The sequence below is a fragment of the Engystomops pustulosus genome, chromosome 8, assembly GCF_040894005.1.
Source record: "Engystomops pustulosus chromosome 8, aEngPut4.maternal, whole genome shotgun sequence".
In the NCBI taxonomy this organism is placed as follows: Eukaryota; Metazoa; Chordata; class Amphibia; order Anura; family Leptodactylidae; genus Engystomops; species Engystomops pustulosus.
The window spans coordinates 79,434,696-79,455,502 of NC_092418.1; the positions used below are offsets into that span (position 1 = coordinate 79,434,696).

The 20,807-nt window shown below is 42.8% G+C and overlaps 1 protein-coding gene across 1 annotated transcript in view; it reads left to right on the plus strand.

Annotated features, from left to right (window-relative positions):
* The first annotated feature begins 506 nt into the window (after positions 1-506).
* LOC140075450 (glucosylceramide transporter ABCA12-like) overlaps positions 507-20,807 on the plus strand; it is a 68,446-nt gene continuing 48,145 nt past the window's right edge. Inside the window, exons 1-10 of the mRNA XM_072121389.1 lie at positions 507-792; positions 1,186-1,300; positions 2,296-2,625; positions 3,791-3,860; positions 4,075-4,209; positions 4,290-4,436; positions 5,025-5,205; positions 6,422-6,640; positions 17,557-17,753; positions 20,385-20,542. Of these exons, the coding sequence (XP_071977490.1) occupies positions 563-792; positions 1,186-1,300; positions 2,296-2,625; positions 3,791-3,860; positions 4,075-4,209; positions 4,290-4,436; positions 5,025-5,205; positions 6,422-6,640; positions 17,557-17,753; positions 20,385-20,542 (1,782 nt within the window). The 5' untranslated portion in view covers positions 507-562. The remainder of the gene's footprint in view (positions 793-1,185; positions 1,301-2,295; positions 2,626-3,790; positions 3,861-4,074; positions 4,210-4,289; positions 4,437-5,024; positions 5,206-6,421; positions 6,641-17,556; positions 17,754-20,384; positions 20,543-20,807) is intronic.

Below are 20,807 nucleotides of genomic sequence, written 5' to 3' on the forward strand. Positions count from 1 at the left end.
TACAATAAATAAACAGAATTTTTTCGACTATCCCCCCTATTCATTTACAACTCTGTATCATTTTTGTATTCCACAGATAGTTATATCCAATTTTTGACTCAGAATCAAGGCTACCTTGCATCAGGCCAGATTTTAGTTCAAGCCATGCACAGCCTTATGTCCTGTGTGTCATATGACCGTATTACAGCTTTCAACACTACTGCCGAAATGTTGGCGAGAGCAGAGGAGCTTCAGAAGAATAATGGACTATTTGCAGGTGATGGCATTTTTATTTTTTTACTAAGATTAGATTCATTATATATTATAACAGAGCACAATTGTTTGAATAAATTCCTGGATATTAAAAGGGATCAATGAAAATCAAAATAAATATCCCATGGAGCAGGGCCGGCACCAGCACCTGGCATGCCTGGGCAAGCGCCGGAAATCCCTCTATGTTTTAATCATTCTTTATGCTTTTCCATGACTGTACCAGTAATTTTTTTCCCTTATAGTGGTTACTTTCCATCTACCCTCCGGTAGCAGCAGAGATGCACGTGCAGCTTCTGGCTTACCTAAGCAAATGAAATACAGTATCTCCATGCGCTCACTACTATCAGAGAACACCAACTTCATCAGAGATTCCTACTGGGTTCTGGGGCCTCGTAACACTTTGAACAAATATAGTCGCGGGTTTGTGTACTTACAGGAGAATATTGACAGAGCTATCATAGAGATGCAGACTAACAAGAAGCTGAATGATGTTGGTGTACAATACCAACCCATGCCTTACCCCTGCTACCAGATAAACAGGTATGTACATACAGTGACGTATACAGTGCCAATAATTCTTAAAGGGGTTGTGCTACCAAAGACACAGACATAAATGTCTGATGGATTGGTTTCTGCCTAGAGTGATCAGGACAATGTAGGTCCTCATGTCTGCTAAAGTGGCCCACATGGTATAGTTCACATGTGGAGCCTATGGACCTGTGCTCCGTTCTGTATAGGAATTTCAGACGACTTGCAGAACTATTATGAACACTGCGGGTCTCAGTGTCGGAACATCCAGTATCAGACACTTATTTTCTATCCTATGGCGATATCTCTTCAGTGGCAGAGACCCTTTAAGTATTTACTATTTCCCTTACACTATGAAGTCTTCAACCATCACCAAAGTTTCAAACACTTTTCTTTTTTCGGCAGTTTCCTTTACAGCGTATCCTTCTCGCTTCCCATCGCCTTGATGATCACGTGGGTTCTATTCATTGCCGCCTTTGTAAAGAAACTGGTTCATGAGAAAGAACTTCGACTACATGAGGTAGGACAAGCCAGTGAACATGTTTTCCAGTATGATATTTGTTGGAAATATAATGATTGCCAAGGCGGGTAAAATGTTAATCTTATTAGCCAATTTTTTTGTACAAACTATTCTGTTGAATTTGTGGAAAAGCCCCTTCGTCCAATGTAATTGCAATACTGCAGAGGCACATATGTTCATATATAAACTCTCTGCAAAAAAATAAATAAATGAGTGAGTAATTTCTATTGGTCTATTGCTATATCGTAATCCAAATACTATTCTAAACAGTTATCAAGCTATAGAGATTGAGGAGACACTGAAAACATGTATCAGAGAGCTATAGAGAGTTTACCAGGGGAGTAACTACAGGGCAAGCAGCCATAGCATTTGCTCTGGGGCCAACGGTGGCATGGAGCCCTCAGCATTTGGGGTATTGGATGTGAATATGCTGTTTGTGTATATCTGTGATGTGTGTATGCTCTAAATGTGTATGCATATGTGATATGTATATGCTGTATCTTTGTGCTGCAAGTAGAAATGCATAACATGTATGTATGTATAACATAATGTAATTTAATAACCTAAAGAGAATACGTCATTACAATTTACCTACACTACACTAACTAACTGCTAAGTTATGTAGGGCTATGCTCACAAATGCCGGCTATACCTTAGTTTTTGGTTTCTAGATGCTACACTTCCACCGCCCAGCACCTTTTCTCATCCATCCACTACAGTTACATCACTGGTTCCAGTGAGATGAGGAGCTGGAGGCCTGAGGTGCTCTGCCAAAGCACTTAAGCCTCATTTGCTTATTTAAATTGAAGTTTTAGCACGGAAGAAGCAGCTGGTCAAAAAACAATGGTGCGGCTGACATGTGTGGACAACTATACAAAATAGCAGTAAGTTTGGGTAGATTAATTGTAGTGACAGATTCCCTTTCAACCAAGCAAAGTATTCTCAAGTAAGTTTTATTTCTAAGTTTTTATTTCTACTTCTTATTTTTCTTGCAGTACATGAACATGATGGGAGTTAAATCAGGAAATCACTTCTTTGCTTGGCTCATTGAATGTGCCTCTTTCGTGGTCATAACCGTGGTCATTCTTGTCCTTATTCTGAAGTTTGGCAAAGTTCTGCCGCATAGCAATGGCTTCATTCTGTTCCTTTTCTTCTTGGACTACAGCCTGACAGTGATAGCAATGAGTTATCTCATCAGCGTCTTCTTCCACAACACTAATGTGGCGGCTCTCAGCGGCAGCCTCATCTACATCATCACTTTCTTCCCATTCATTGTAGTGGTTTCTAAGGAGCAAGGCTTGTCGTTTGCTGGAAAAAGCTTATTGGTGAGATGTAACCTTGTACAGTGATTCTTGGATTCATAGTTTGCTTCTTAACCCCTTCCCGCTCTGCGGCGGATATATCTTCTGCTGAGCGCAGTGACGTAGCGCTCAGTGGCAGATATATCCACCATGGTGCTGATGCCGGCTTAGCTCTGGATCAGGGCCAAGCCAGCATCGGGATACACATGGTGCCAGCTGTAGCTAATAGCCCAAATCCCAGTGTAACACTCGCAGACGGAGTGGGCTCCGATTGTGGTTGTTTAACCCATTAAATGCCGCGGTCAGCGCGACCGCAGCATTTAAGATGCCTTCCGGGGGACTTTCCCCTACCATCGCCCCACCGCACTGTCTTCGGGGCCACCGATCGTTGCTATGGCAGCCCTGAGGTCCGATCAGGACCCCAGAGCTGGCTGTAGGCACTGTCTGAAAGATGGCGTCTCTGAATGTGCATAGGCTGACACTGATAATACCCTGCAAAAAACAGTCTAAATCATTACACAAACCCCACCTATAGTATGACCATGTCCGTAACGACCCGTAGAATAAAAGTAAATAATTATTGAACCCACATGATGAACCCCACATTGAATCCAACAAAAAAATGCAATAAAAAGTGAAAAAAACATATATACCCCAGAATAAAACTGTTGCAAAGTACACCATGGCCCGCAAAAAGCAAGCCATCAACCAGCTCCATAGCCAAAAAAGTAAAAATGTTATGCCACTTGGACGACGACGATGCAAAAATGATAGATTTTCCCCCACTTTAGTTTTTTATTTGGCAAATTTAGTAAAACGTAAGAAAAATATTCATGTATGGTATACCCGTAACCGTATCAACCCATAGAATAAAGATAACATGATTATTAGGCTATATGGTGAACACGAAAAAAAAAAGGAAAAAATCCAGTACAGAATTGATGCTTTTCTATTCCTGCCCTCAACAAAAATTTTCAACAATAGTAGATACCAACCCCAAAATGCTAACACTGTAAAAAGCATCTGGTCAGTTCTATGTTCAATGGTCTATATCATACGGCTACATGTGACTGCCATTAACTATTGTTGAACAATCCTCTACCTGGAGGATAGGGGATAAAAGTCCAAGCAGAGTCTAACTTTCATGATTTAGCTTTTAACTTCTTGTCCTCATTTTTGTTTAATACAGAGTCTTTTCTCACCTACGGCTTTCAGCTATGCCACACAGTATATTGTTCGCTATGAGGAAGAAGATGAAGGTGAGCAGGTCAATAGTTAAACTATTGTATTATACATATCATAATAAGATTAAATATATGTAAGATATTAGAATGGAATTAAAAAGATACTGATACACAGCCAAAGGTTTAAATTATATATATTATATATAAAGTGTGTATATATTTTTATTAAAAGATATGTAAGATTATAATTATATATCTATGTAACCCATAACACATTGATGCATTGCAGGGATGCAGTGGCATAACATGTATACTTCCCCAGTGATCAATGACAACTGCTGTTTTGGCTGGTTGTGCTGGATGATGGTGATTGATGCTATGATTTACTTTATTGTTGGCGGGTACATAAGGATAGTATTTCCTGGTAAGTAATGAGCTTTTATATTGTTTTTCATTGTTTAGTGGAGTTGTTCTTCATACTGACGTTTTATATGTTTCTTTAAGGAAAATATGGCATTGGAGCTCCCTGGTACTTTCTTGTTCTCCCATCTTTTTGGAGGGAAGTTTGTGGATTACAAAACTTCTGTTCGAGGAAACCGAGTGGAATGATGCTCTCTAATATTGTTGCTAAAGGCTTTCCAGAGAAGAAAGGTAACTAGAAATAAACTTAGCCAATCTCTAGAGTAGATCTGCAACCAAAGCTGTTCAGATCCCTTGACACCAGGGCCGGCGCCGGCACTTGGCTTACCTGCCAATCGATATCTGATTGGTAAGGGTCCAACATCCCAGAGCTACTAACTATATAAACAGACAGATAGCAGAGAGCTCCATTCTTTGTTTAGTGGTTTAGCTGAGCAAGTAAAATTGAGCTCCAATTAAAATTAATGGGAGATATTCTGCAGTGACCTGGTCTGACCACTATACAGAGAACAGAGCTTCCTGTTCCGTTCTCTGGTTATTAGCTTCTGAGAACAGCTGATCTGTGGGGTGCTTAGGACACCCACCAATCTACTAATTGTGACCTACTGATACATCATCAATATTTTGTAGCCCTGAAAGACTCCCATAAGTTTACTGCTCACCATCTATCCTTACAAATCTACAAATCTTGTTTACCACTTCATGCCGTGTTGATATTTATGGTCATTTCTATAAATTTTTATGACTCAAGTGTCAACATTAAACATTGTAAAACATGATCTGTAAGTAAAATATATATTTATGTGGACCCTTTTGCAGGAGAGAACATATATTCATTTAATGAGCAGGAACATAAAGATCTAAATGTAGGAATATCCCTTCACGGACTAACAAAGATCTACCAGTCAAAGGCAGCTGTGGAAAACCTGAACCTAGACTTCTATGAAGGCCACATAACATCACTGCTGGGACATAACGGAGCTGGAAAAACCACCACACTGTAAGAAAATGGCTTGATCCATATATATATATATATATATATATATATATATATATATATATATATTTATATAGATAGATAGATAAGCAGATTTACTCCATCCTAGATATACATATATATAGAACTCAATGATCAATCAGTATGTAAATAGTTCCCTCTAATGCAACAGTTCTCAATCTGTGGTATGCGACCCCCTTGGGGGTCGCAATTCCCTTTCACTGCTGTTGCCCAAAACCATTGAAAATATTGGTTTTCCAATGGTCCTAGAAACCAAGACACTACAGGGCAGAGTCTGCTCCCACCTCCCACTAGTGGCAGAAAAGCATGGTAAAATATAGCTCATGTGCTCCACTGCTGCCCATCTATAACACAGACGGTCTGTGTGATGGTAGAAGCAGTTCAGTTACCTTATGATGATGTATTCACCTGCCATCACGTGTCGCCTGCATCACATTTCCGGTATAGGAGTGAAGAGAATGGCAAGAGCAGAAGAAGGTGCAGAGAGGAACAAGATAGCTATGTTTTATATTTTTCCATATGCTACTGGGGGCATCCTTGTGACTGCTGGCTACCGGGGGCATCGCTACGACTATGAAAATAATTTTATGGTTGGGGTTCACCACAACATGAGGAACTGTATTAAAGGGTCCCAGTGTTAGGAAGATTGAGAACCACTGCTCTACTGTTAGGCTTGGACAGTTTAACTTTTACCACATACAGCTCTATCCACAGAATTGTGGATATGATGAAATGGTTCATAAAGGTAGAGAACCACTTTGAAGGCTATAATAAAAATGGTATATACACAAGAAATAAAAGACTAACAATAAACATGTGATACAAAAGTAACAACAAATTAGTTCTTAGTCTTATGCTAGCCAATCCAATTAGAGCTAGGGTCAATCTTGGTGTAAATCCCAAAACACCATAAGGTGCAAAATGAACATTAGAGAGGGGGATTCTGATGCAACATTCTAAAATTGCGGGCTCCAAACTCAAACCAGTAACTTCCAAACAACGTGACCTTGTGTATAGTAGAAACCACTTCTATTGGTGAGGAAATTTGTTTGAAAGGTACAGGTTTGAGTTTGGAATATGTAATTATAGAACATTTTGGTGGAGTCCCCACTCTTTAAAGTTAATTTTGTAATAAAGAAAAGATGTCATGATGTTTTATCCCTGTATTGGATTTCTCAAATATCCTTTTCTCCCTCAGTTCCATGTTGACAGGACTTTTCAGCGCCTCCTCAGGAACCATATATGTTTATGGCAATGACATAAGAACACACCTTGACCAGGCCAGGAAGAGCATGGGAGTCTGTATGCAGTATGATGTCTTATTTGATCATCTCACCACAAAGGAACATCTGCTGCTTTATGGATCTATCAAAGCCCCACAGTGGGACAAGAGGCAGCTGCACGATGAAGTAAAGAGGTACTTTCATCATATGTTGTTGGATTATTCTTGGAAATACTACTAATCTTAATATAAAAGTGTTTTTTCAGAATTAGAAAAGAATAATCATAGTCTTGGATACTTTGATTTAATCTCTTTGAGTGGTTTTAATACTTGGATGTCTACAAGCATCATGTACCTGTGCATCACCAGGTTTCTGGGATTTTTTCTATAAACAGCACCAAGCCTGTCCAGTGGTTGTGTGTGGTATTGCAGCTGCATTACCATACATAACCCATGGACAGGGATGGCACTGTTGAAAGAAGATATCAACCATGTTTTGTAATCCAATTCAAGATTTTGATTGGCAGGTTATCAGGGACACGTCCATCACAAGGTGATATAACTTCTTTTTCTTCACTAAGTATCTGGAAGCACTTCGGCTGTTTTCCTCCTTTTAGTCTCATGTGACTTACATGAGAGAGGCTCTGATTTATCACAGTTATATATCTGCAGCTCTTATCAATGATCCAGAAAAATGATAGAAGATGGCAAAACGATGCCTCATTGCATTTTTTTTCAACTGGATGATCCTATATTGATTGCAAAATGTTGTGGAGCACTTTGGAATGCTGTATACACATAAAACACAATATAAATGCAAATTCCCATTAAGGGTTTCATCCCAGTGCACTTGGGATAGTTTGAATGTAATGCATCCTTACCATAGCTGAATATATTTACTCAGGAGATTGCTAGAGTGTGTTGATATAGCTTTATAAGTATGTGTTCTCCAGATGTAGTGGAGCTCATTAGTTTTAAATCCTTGTATCTTTTTATTTTGAGGTAATGCTGTAGATTAAAAGGAAATATACCATAAAAATTCAGCATGATAAACCACTTACTCACAGATCCAGGCACCGTGACTGGAGAGAAAGGAAAAAATGTCACCAGTTTTCCATTTTGTAAGGCCATAATAAATGACCCACCCCCAATGTGCATAGCTCTCAACCGTCCCAGATTTGGTGGGACATTCCCGGTTTTTTACCTCCCACCGTCATGGGCAGCTGGGAGATTGTCCTGGATATTCCCTCCCGCATAGTATACTTTCAAAGCCAGAACTTGCGGTACTGTATGACTTCTATCAGGTAGGGAATCCTTTTGAGAGATGTGTCGGGTTAGCGACAGAGCAGAGACCATGTCCCAGGGCTCCCTCAAACACAAGGGGGTATATTTATCAGGGCCTCTGTCTCACATAGAGGCCCTGAAATAATCGCTAATGCTAGCTAATTGCTAGCATTTGCGATTATTTTTCCCTCACTGTCACGGCAGTGGGGCACGCGGGGGAGAGTGGGCCAGCGCGGGGCATCACAGTGCCCGCACCGGTGCACTTTGCTTTTGCCGCTGACTTTTCATATGTGAAAAGCCGCTGGCTGCGTTTTTTTTAGAATAAACACTACAGCTGCCTGCCTCGATGTATCAAGGCGCGGAAGCAGCGGCGGGGCTATCATACGCCTGCGTATGATAAATATTCCCCAAGGTCTCTATTTCATTCAATTAAATACATTTTTGCCCAGCCTGGGATTTGAACCAACAAACTCCACACTCCACCTGCTATAGAGAGATAGAGTCGCTACCCACTAGGCTATAGGCTTAGTGGTTGTGTATGGGAGGATTTTATGTAACTAAGAGCTTCACTATATATAGAGAGCGATCTTCTCAGAGATTCTTCTTCTTCTTCTTCTTCTTATTATTATTATTAAGGAGATTATTGTTATTATGAAGATTATATTATATTAAGCACATAAAAAGCAGTTACCAACGGGCGTTGGTGCTGCTTACCTGCAAAAAATGCGGATGTGATCAGTCCATATTGTATCCGTACGCCATCATTTTTTTCACATATGGAAAAACAGCTGATGGGTTTCTAATCTACTAATAATCATCTCCATAATAATAATAATAGTAGTAATAATAATAATTTCCATAATAATAATCGTCTCAATAATTATAATCCCTCTCCATATAGTTAACTCTTAGTTACACACGGGCTTAGTGGAATTATTTTCTTTATAACTAAATATCCTTTCTAGTGACAGTACTAAAAATGCCATACCTTGTACTGCAAAGCTGGAAAAAATCCAAATGTGGAAAATTTGACAAAAAAAACTGTATATACTCGAGTATAAGCCGACCCGAGTATAAGCCGAGACCCCTAATTTTACCATCAAAAACTGGGAAAACCTATTGACTCGAGTATAAGCCGAGGTAGGGAAATGCATTGGTCACAGACCCCCCCCCCCCAGTATGTAGCCAGCCTGCCCCCAGTAGTATACAGCACTGCCCCCAGTAGTATACAGCACTGCTCCCAGTAGTATACAGCACAGCCCCCAGTAGTATACAGCACAGCCCCCAGTAGTATACAGCACAGCCCAGCCTGCCCCCAGTAGTATACAGCCTGCCCAGCGTTAAAAAAAAAAATAAACATATATACTCACCCTCCAGTGGCCCCGACGTGCAGCGCTGCTCCTCCGATGTCCGCGCGGGTCCTCTTCTGGCTTCCACGCCCTTCTTCTTGCTTCTCTAACTTCGTGCCGGGCGCCGCCATTTTTCTCCCCCGGACGGCGCCTAGTATGACGCACGAAGTTAGAGAAGCAAGAAGAAGGACGCCGAAGCCAGAAGAGGACCTGCGCGGACATCGGGGGAGCAGCACTGCACTTCGGGGCCACCGGAGGCTGAGTATATAAGTTTATTATTTTTTTAATTTTTTTTTTAAGTATATATATTAAGTATTGACTCGTGTATAAGCCGAGGGGACGTTTTTCAGCACATTTTTTGTGCTGAAAAACTCGGCTTATACACGAGTATATACGGTACAATTTTCTTTTTGGTCCTGTTTTTACAGCTTTTAATTTGCGCTCCAGATAACACCTCCCCTTTATTCTGTGAGTCAGGACAATCAAGGGGATACCAAGGTTACACAGATTTTATTATTTTTTTTGTAAATCTTTTCTGAGACAAATAATTTTTCTATACATTTCTGTAAGTAGCTGTTTAAAGTGTCATTTTTGCGGTACTTGATGACGTTTACATTAACCTCTTCATTAACCCATTCCGGACTTCCCGTACTAGTACGGCACGCGCCGGGTCCCGGTGCATGGAGAGGGCTCGCAGGATGAGCAAAGGCTTACCGGTACCATCGGGTACGGTTACTGGTACCACCCGCTAGTTGCACATTGTAATGAATGAGGAGGTAAATCCACTTCCACTGTGGTATGGCAGTATAGTAAAAGTAAAATAAAAAAAAAGTTTAAAAAATTATAATAAAAAACCTAAAAATTCAAATCACCACCCTTTCCCTAGAACTGATATAAATATTAATAAACAGTAAAAATCCTAAACACATTAGTTATCGCCGCATCCAAAAATGCCCGATATATCGATATATAATAACATTTTTTCACTGCGTTTAACCCTGTAACACTTTTTTGCTATTTTGAAAAATATAAATAAATCAAAAAAAGTGATCAAAAAGGTTGCACAGTTCTAAAAATGATAGCAATGAAAATGCCATCAAAAGTTGCAAAAAATGGCACCATCCACAGCTCCATACACTAAAGTATAAAAAAGTTATTGGCGAAAGGAGAAGGCAAAATAAAAAAAAAAAATTTTGTACAGGAGGTTTTAATTTTTGCAAATGTATGAAATCATTATAAAACCTATACAAATTTGGTATCACCGTAATCGTACCCACCCAAAGAACAAAGTAGACCTGTTATTTGGGGCGCACAGTGAAATCTGTAAAATCCAAGCCCATAACAAAACGGCGCAAATGCGGTTTTTCACCATTTTCACAGCATTTGGAATTTTAATATTAAATATGTCACTATGAAGTGCAATTTGTTACGCAGAAAATAAGCCATCACAGAGCTCTTTATGTGGATAAATAAAAAAGTTATAGATTTTTGAAGGTGGTGAGTGAAAAATAGAAGTGAGAAAAATAAAAAGGGCCAGGTCGTTAAGGGGTTAATACCATTTTGGGGACTATATTCCTGCGACTTCTTTGGTCACTCCAGCTAGTCTACCGGCGGCAGAACCAAGGCTTAGACGCTCCATGCCTGGTAAGTATGACGGGGATACCAAGCTCTGCAAAGGCTTCATTACACAGTGCTTGCTGCACATGGAACTGATATCCTCCTAGTTTGTCTCCGAATGCTCAAAGGTGACATTCATTGTCATTCTACTCTCCGGGAATGCCCTGGCCTGGGCTACCCCTCTATGGGACAGAGGCGATCCAGTCACTGCTACCCATACTGCATTCCTGGCTGAATTCCGGTCCATGTTCAAGGAACCTGCCCGAGCCTCTTCTGCTGAAATGTCGCTGTTGAACCTTCGCCAAGAGGACTTGTCTGTGGGCGAGTATGCCGTCAAGTTCCGTACCCTCGCTTCCGAGCTCTACTGTAAGGATGTGGCCCTGTCAGCAACATTCAAAAAGGGACTCTCCTCTCAGCTCACAGACGCATTGGCAGCCCGTGACCTGCCGGCTACTCTGAGTAGTCTCATCACCGTGGCAAGAAAGAGGTTCATGGAGCATCCTGCAAGTCCGGCTTCCACGTCTACATCGCTTGGCTCCGGTTTTCCAAAAGCCGCTCCAGCCTCCAACAGCACAGTCTGCAGTGGAGCCTATGCAAGTCGACAAAGCCCGACTCACTGCCAAGGAACGTCTGTTTGTATTGTGCCAGTCCCAAGCACTTCATCCGGGCTTGTCCAGCTCGTCCCCAATGTCCAGGAAACGCCAGCATCTAAGGCTCTTGGGAGAAGCATTCCTCGGTGTGAATTCAGCTTCTCCATGCATGGCAGTCCCTGTGCTTCTCAGTGTTGGTACCTGCAATCCTGTGCAACTTTCAGCATTTTTGGACTCTGAGTCTGCGGGGAACTTTGTGGATGCCTCCCTGGTCTCCTGGAATCACATTCTGTGGTTCCTATCAAGCAACCGCTTGTCATTTCCTCAGTCAGCATACAGCTTATCTCCGATCCGGTCCGGTACCGCACTAAACCTGTCAGTCTTCAAGTGGGAGTTCTTCACAAAGAAAAGCTGTCATTCTGTGTATTACCACCCTCTACCTCATCTGTCCTCCTGGGTCTCCCATGGCTGCAACTTCATGCTCCGGTCCTCAACTGGAAGACGGGGGAGATCCTGTGTTAGGGCCCAGAATGCCACTCACGCTGCATGGTGACTCCTCTACCTGTCCTGACTTCTTTGTTGTCTCCAAAGTCTCTGGAGGGTCTGCCAGCCTGCTATCGGACTTTGCAGATTTTTTTTTCCAAAAAACAAGCAGAGATTTTGCCACCGCATCATCGCTATGATTGCCCTGTGGATCTCCTGCCAGGTGATTCTCCTCCTAGAGGCCGTGTCCTCCCTCTTTCTGTTCCTGAGACGACGGCCATGTCCGAGTACATCAAAGAGAACCTGCACAGAGGTTTCATACGCATGTCCTCCTCTCCTGCTGGCGCAGGGTTCTTTTTTGTCAAAATTAGGATGGCTCTCTGCGTCCCTGCATAGACTAGCGCGGGCTGCTGTTGATTACAGAACACTCTCATCGGCTGCGCGGTTCCAGGGTGTTCTCCAAGCTGGATCTTCGGCACTTACCTCCTGGCAGGATGTATGTCAGACCTGCACTCTGGAAGAGGATTCTGTCTTGTGGACATCCTTCGCGTTTGGCTAGGCACCCAGGGGTGCAATGTTCCATGACCCGCATCTCCCGCTACTACTGGTGGCCAGGTCTGGTCCAAAATGTTTGGGACTTTGTGGGATCCTGCTCCTCCTGTGCCTATAACAAAGCCTATTGCCTCAAACCAGCTGGACTGTTACTTCCGTTGCCGATATCCAGTAGTCTGTGGTCTTATTTGGCAATGGACTTTGTCACTGATCTGCCTCACTCCTTTGGCAATACTGTCATCTGTGTAATGACGGACCGGTTTTCCAAGATGTCCTATTTTGTTCCCCTTCAAGGTCTTCCGTCTTCTCCATGGCTTGCCAGTTTGTTCTTCAAGCATATCTTCTGGCTGCATGGACTTCCGCAGCACATTTTGTCTGACAGGGGTCCAGTTTGTATCCAAGTTCTGGCGTTCCTTGTGTAACCAGCTGCAAGTTAATCTTGACTTTTCTTCTGCTTACCGCCCCCAGTCAAATGGTCAAGTAGAAAGGTTGAATCAGATTTTGAACTGTTACCTCCGGCAATTTGTTTCTGCCCATCAAGATAACTAGGCTGAGTTTTCCTAGAACTCCTTGGACTCTGTGTCTGCTGGTGCAGCTCCGTTCTTTGTGGTCTACGGACGAATACCTCGTCCTCCTCTTCTTCTTCTGTCTACTCCTTAAAATGTCCCGGTGATAGAGGATCTGGTGCTGGACCTTAAAGACTCGGGCTGACAAGAAGCGGCATCCTCCTCCTGTTTTCTCTCCAGGTAATAAGGTGTGCTTATCTTCCAGATAAGTACGGCTAGGGCCGATTCTAGGGTTTTTGCTGCCTGAGGCGAAAATTAAAATGCCGCCCCCCGCGACAGCATCCTCCCCCCCTTCCCAACACCAGACCTCCCCTGCTTCCAGGATATGTTCGGCCTACTGAATTTCCACATTTAAAAAAAAAAAAATGCTGACAACATTACTTAAAATTAGTAAATGGCCCTCTGAGACACCACACGTGATACCACTTGCCAGTCAGTGACACAGACAATAGTGGCATCTAGTACCTCACAGGCGACTATCTGCTCACTCAGGAAGACGGCATCATTGCATCTTCTCCCACCCAGGACTGTTGAATTTGCTGGCAGATGTCTTCAGCTTGTGGGACCACATCTCTGCACTGCACCGATAATATACCACAGTCACTTACAGTATATATTCACCGAAATAACAGCGCTCCTAAATCATATACTGTACACCTCTCATGACAACGGACCACTCTACCCCCCAACACCACACACAGAATGGATATAGAATCCCTTCTTCAAAATTTATAATAAAAGCTCCTGTCCCCTAATTAAATTATATACAGCTCCTATAGTTTAATTAAAATATGACCCCTATATACAGATTCTCCCACGTTTAACTATATACAGATTTACTGCCCCCAAATTTTATACAGTACCCCATATTAACCACCCTCCTTTTTAAATACAGCCCCCTCCCATATAATGCTTCACTCACAAGTTATATTATATACAGCCCACCTTGATTATATAATGTGTAGTTAAATTATGGTTAAAAGCCACCCCCAGGTTACATAATGTCCAGCTCACCTACCATATTATATAATATACAGCCCCCTTATTATTAAATAAGCAGCTCCTGTATTCCGATATACTGCCCCCATTTTTATTAAATATACTGCCCCGTTTTCTTAGTCATACAGACCCGTTTTCTTAGTCATACAGCCCCCCTTTTTCTTAGTCATACAGCCCCCCGTTTTCTTAGTCATAAAGCCCCCCGTTTTCTTAGTCATACAGCCCCCCCGTTTTCTTAGTCATACAGCCCCCCCGTTTTCTTAGTCATACAGCCCCCCCCGTTTTCTTAGTCATACAGCCCCCCCGTTTTTCTTAGTCATACAGCCCCCCCCGTTTTCTTAGTCATACAGCCCCCCCCCCGTTTTTAGTCATACAGCCCCCCCCATTTTCTTAGATATACTGCCCACCGTTTTCTTTGTCATATTTTCTTTATCATACAGCCCCCCGTTTTCTTTATCATACAGACCCCCGTTTTCTTTATCATACAGCCCCCCGTATTCTTTGTCATACAGCCCCCCGTATTCTTTGTCATACAGCCCCCCGTACTCTTTGTCATACAGCCCCCCGACTCCCGTTTTCTTAGATATACTGCCCGCCTTTTATAAAAATAATAAAGAAATCAACTCACCTCGACTCCTGTCATGCTCCCCCGCCGGCGTTCGCGTCTTCTTCCCGGGTCTTCGCCTACCTTGTACTCTGTGAAGGGACGCAGGCAGCGTGACATCATCGCACGCTGCCTGAGTCCTCCAGAGCAACAGAGCGGCACGGACAGATTGCGTCTGTCTTAAAGAGACAGACGCGATTGATTTTTCTTGTAGGCGATTCGGGCGGCAATCGCCACCCGAATCGCCCACATTATGGCCCCAAATGTCGCCGCCTCAATCAGGGCTCAGGCATCCGCCGCCTGAGGCGAGATTTTCATCTCTCCTCATGGCAGATGCGGCCCTGAGTACGGCTGAAGATACCAAGCTACAAGCTTGGTCCTTGCTTCCTCAGACCCTTTGCAGTCATCAAGCGCATCAACCCAGTGGCCTACAAACTCCACCTTTCTCCATCAATGCGCATCCCGAAACTCCATCCATGTCTCTTGTCGTCTTGAACCGCTTCTCTCAGCAATCTCCTCTTCCTGCTCCTGAGGCTGACTCCCCAGATATCTATGAGGTTAAGGAGGTGCTGGACATAAGGACCATGAGAGGTAAGCGGTTATTCCATGTAGACTGGAAGGGGTTCGGGCCTGGGGAGAGATCCTGGCAGCCAGAAGAGAATAGTCTGGACCGTAGGCTCCTCCAGAGGTTTCCTGAGACCAAGAAGAGGGGAACGACCTGTGGAATGACCTGGTGGTACCCCGCTGCAGCAAGACCATCCCACTTTGCGACGGGCTCTGGTGAAGACCAGGCGAAACTTAGATTCTGGTCCCAGGTGTCGGCTTGTACCATCTTCCACAGTGGTCCAGAGGGTCCACTGACCACGAACCCTGGCAATCATGATGCTTGCTGGTGCAAATTTGGTATGTGGCCAGGGCGTGATTAGGGGTGTGGCTTAGGGGAGATGCCGCAAATTTGTCCCTATTTCTCTTTCGGAAATGTTGGGAGGTATGCCTAATGCGTATACATTTTTCAGCACCTCTTGTTCTATATCAAGCTGCCTCCAGCCTTCTTCTTTATGACATGCTGCCTGCAGATAGGATACTGTGCACAATGTTTTTAACCTCTATTGCTCTGTAACTTTGTGCAATCTACGCAGCCTTTACTGGTCGTGTTACCCGAATATTTCCGATTTGCACCGATTTTCCCTGTATTGCCCCGGGATTTTGGTGCACAAGATCGGATTGTGGCGCATCAGCGCTGGCATGATTGGGAAAAAACGTTGCATATAAAAAAAAACAAGTGTCGCGGGACTCGTGCTTACCTTCACCAGGTATAGGCCGGTGAACTTCAGCGCATTCCGGTGGGCCTCGGCGGACTTCAGCGCAGCAGCGCCACCTGGTGGACGTCGGAGGAACTACGTTAGTGAATCCAGGCCGGACCCGAATCCACCGCAGAGAACGTGCCGCTGGATCGCGAATGGACTCAGCTGATTTTGCTCTATAACAAGCTGTCTACAGATTACTCAGTATTTTCATGGTGGCACATTTCCTTTCTACTCCTATGTAAAACCTCAAATACCACCACGTTGCTATATTGTATTGATGATAAACTCACTAATGACCCATGAATTTAGGTGTTAGAAGATGTAGCTCTATGGCAGATTTAACTTTACATAGACTTATGGAGAGCAAATGCAGTAATATCAGTGGAGACATTGCCCACAGGTTCACATTAGGCCTATTTCCCATAGTGTGGTTAACATTGCATAACTCTCTTACAAGAAGCAGATTACCACAAAACAAATGACATTGTGAATTAATTCATTGTCTCATTTAGACAAATGTAATTGGAAAATGTAGTGCGCTACTGGGGTTTGCTTTTTCTTGTCATCGTTATGTACGGGGAGGCTGAATAGTTTTGTACTCATCAATAACTCACTATAATGACATCTTCAACAACTAAAATCACATATGAGAAAACTGCACTTGTCTAAATATTACATAATAAAGGAAGAAATAGTAACCTGTGGCTACATGGAAATATTCATATAGATCAATTTCTAGCCATCACTGAAGGGACCTTCCATTGGGCATCTTCTTTTATAATATGGCTCTGTAAATTTGGGAAAACCCCCTTGGGGCAGGTCTAAGAATAAAAAAATGTAATAATTACCAGCTACAGCTCCCTGCTCCATTTCTGGATCTCCTTTCAGATCACTGACGCCCCCAAGCAATAGGAGCAAGGGTTTTGCTCCAAGAGCTTACACTCTATGAAGAAGAAGGGGTCACATAAGATGTAAACATACAATGGTCCAGCCATTCTTAATAAAGACATCAGAGATTAATAATTCTGTAGTCACTAGCTTATACCTCCATACATATACAAGATAGATGGTGGGTCCGACATTCTCTATGTATCTATAACAGAAAATCCACAGAGAACAATTTATTGGGGCTTATTTACCAAGGGTCCGCGAGCGTATTTTCATCGGGTTCCCCTATGATTTCCGCATTTAACAGGGGATTTTGGTGCATGCGACACAGCACAATGGATTCAGACTACGCGCAGGATTAAACATTTGAAATTGTGTTGCAAGATCAGCACTTACAAGCCCCACCAAGAAGGTGAACTCCGGCGGACCTCGGGGGGGGGGGGGGGAGGGGGTAAAGCAACGGGTGCAGGAACTCTGGCGCACAAGCTGTGTGAATCGCGCTGGACTTCATCTTTGTCGGACCATCGGGATCGGGGATCGCGACAGGACCAGGAAAGTAAATTTGCCCCAATGTCTTTTCTCAAGTATACAAATAGTTGAAAATGTTTCTTAAGACGTAATACAACACTTGGCCACTGGGTGTCGCTCTGCCCCTGGTGACTACCGGTGACATTGAGGTCTATGGAAGCCACAAGATGTAACTAGCAGCTCCCACTCTTTAATAAAATATAAATATGCAGTGAGATGAAATTCTCCTTGAAGAATTTGTAATCCTCATACATACAGCGCTCTATAAAGGCAGCAGAGACTAATACTCATTCTGGTCTTGGCACATTAATATTCAGCTTCCATATTTGCTACTTTGTTTTCAGGACGTTACAAGAGACTGGATTATACAGACATCGCTACAAACCAGTGAAGAACTTATCTGGGGGCATGAGAAGGAAACTCTCCATCTGCATAGCATTGATTGGGGGCTCTAAGGTGGTGATTTTAGATGAACCCACTACTGGAGTGGACCCTTGTTCAAGGCGAAGTATCTGGGAAGTCATTTCTAAAAATAAAAAGGGTAAGGAGCGGTATTGCAGGAGAAATGCTATAAGAGATAGGACCTTGAATTCAGGACCTATGCTGAAGAAGTAGTGACAAGAGATATTATTATGCCACTCCAAACCCCTTGCACAGGGGCATAACTAGGAGAGGCAGGGCCCCATGGCAGACTTCTGAATGGGGCCCCCTTTCACCTTAAAAAGTATAGCTATTCTGTGTACTGTGGAAGATGTGTTAGATACATCTGTGGATAGAGCAGCTGTGGATATTGTGTTCTTGGACTTTGCAAAGGCATTTGACACTGTCCCTCATAGACGCCTGATGGGTAAAATTAGGGCTATTGGTTTGGCAGAAATCATTTGCAATTGGATTGAAAACTGGCTGAAGGATCGTATCCAGAGAGTTGTGGTCAATGATTCCTACTCGGAATGGTCACCAGTTATGAGTGGTGTACCTCAGGGTTCTGTGCTTGGCCCACTACTATTTAATATATTTATTAATGATATAGAGGTAGGAATTAATAGCACTGTGTCTATTTTTGCAGATGACACCAAACTGTGTAGTGTAATACAGTCTATGGAGGATGTTCATAGGCTGCAGGGTGACTTGGACAAACTGAATGTTTGGTCATCCACTTGGCAAATGAGGTTTAATGTGGATAAATGTAATGTTATGCACCTGGGGGCCAATAATCCAAAGGCAAAATATGTCCTTGGGGGAGTAAATCTGGGAGAGTCCCTTGTTGAGAAGGACCTGGGGGTACTAGTAGATCATAAATTGAATAACAGCATGCAATGTCAATCAGCTGCCTCTAAAGCTAGTAGGATCATGTCATGTATCAAAAGTGGAATGGACTCTCGTGATAGGGATGTAATATTACCACTATACAAGGCACTGGTTCGGCCACACCTGGAATATGCTGTGCAGTTCTGGGCACCGGTCCATAAAAAGGATGCCCTGGAGCTGGAGAGGGTTCAACGTAGAGCCACAAAACTGATAAGGGGTATGGAGGGTCTTAGTTATGAGGAAAGATTAAAACAACTAAATTTATTTAGTCTGGAAAAGAGACGACTACGAGGGGACATGATTAATTTATATAAATATATGAATGGTCCATACAAAAAATATGGTGGTAAGTTGTTCCAGATTAAATCAAATCAATATACGAGGGGGCACTGCCTCCGTTTGGAGAAACCAAGGTTTAATCACCGGAGGCGACAGGGCTTTTTTACTATGAGAACGGTCAATCTGTGGAATAGCCTGCCTCAGGCGCTGGTCACAGCAGGGACAGCGGATAGCTTCAAGAAGGGTCTAGATGCCTTTTTACAGCTAAATAACATTGATTTTTATGCTATATAGGATTGTTTCCCCTAAATCCCTTCCTCATCCAATTCCTACCCTTCCTTGGTTGAACTTGATGGACAAGTGTCTTTTTTTCAACCGTATAAACTATGAAACTATGAAACTATACATATTATGCCATACAATGTGCAGCATAATATGTATATAATGCTGCACATCCTCCATTCTTTAGTGTTTCTGGTCATACGTCAGGGCCCCTGACATTCACACCGCTGTAATTATCCCCTTGCCCTAGCACTAGTAGGTATCATGTAAAGCAGTTTTCCCAAACCTTTTTGTATCCAACTCTTTTTTATCCTATTTCTTTTCCATTGATAGAGGGGGGGGGGGGGTCTTCTGTCAGCGCCAAATATTTATTTTCTTACATCCTGTACCTACCCAACACTCTGCCTCCTTTGCATATACAACACCAAGTATAATACAACACTCCCCCACCAACTGCTCCTTCTATGCTATATATACTTAGTGGCCCCCATGTAGTACAATGCCTCTTTCCTGTGACAGTCACCACTTCTGACACCCCTTATTGTAGCCCCCTCTTATAATGTTCTTCTTATTGTAGCACCATGATATATGCCACCTTTCAATACCCCATCTATAATGCCCACTCTCATTTTTACTGTGAAAAAATAATCATGTAGAAAAAATACTAATAAACCAATACTCACCTTTCCCTGCCCCCTGCAGCAGTCCTCTTCTCTCTTCTGCAGCTGCTGTGTGTGGCTTTGAAGTCAGCTGGTGCAATGACATAATCGAGTCTGCACAGTTCAGCAGAGAATGGAGGAGAGGTGAGGACTGCTGCAGGGGAATGGGAAAAGGGGAGTTTTCTTTTTTTTCCCCTGAGGCTCTTTGGCCGCCACATGGGACCACTAGTTTTGCCGCCCAGTACAGGGGAACCAATAAAACTGGCTAGATTTTAGTGCTCAGGAATTTAGTGCTCAGGAATTTTAATTCCACGAGCAATTACACTGGAATGGCACAACAAAGAGGTATAGGAAAGATGCATTATATCCTATATATATGTCCGCATTCCCCTAAGTTATGCTTTTGCCCCCTAAAATGTCCTATTACAAATGGAAACTTATTCAGGAACAGTATTGTACAATGCTCGTGAACACATGAAAAATAGTAGCCATTTTTATACAAATGTAGCCGTTGAGTTGTAAAGAACATATTTGGTACAGTAATCATACATTGGGTCTATGTCTAACCTCTGGGAAACCTGTAAATATACAGTAGTAGTTATATTTGTGGAAATGAAAACCATAATGTTCTATGTTATTTTTAGATAAAACAATCATCTTATCCACTCACCACTTGGATGAGGCAGAGGTGCTCAGTGATCGCATTGCTTTCCTGGAGAGGGGAGGTCTGAAGTGCTGCGGGACCCCATTATTCCTCAAGGAGAAATTTGGAAGTGGGTGTCGTCTCATTCTTACTAAAATGGTAAGTAGTCCTCTATCTGGAAAATGGCTTTGTATGGTAGATGTATAGAGATGGCTTCAGTACCTGGTTCATTGTTATACCCTTTTTAACCCATCCATGGCTGGACACAAACACGTGCAGTATCATAGTATCATAGTATATAAGGCTGGAAAAAGACGCAAGTCCATCAAGTCCAACCTTTAAGAATTAAATAAATGTTTTATCCCCATAACCTGTGATATTTTTCCTCTCCAGAAAGGCATCCAGGCCTCTCTTGAACATGTAC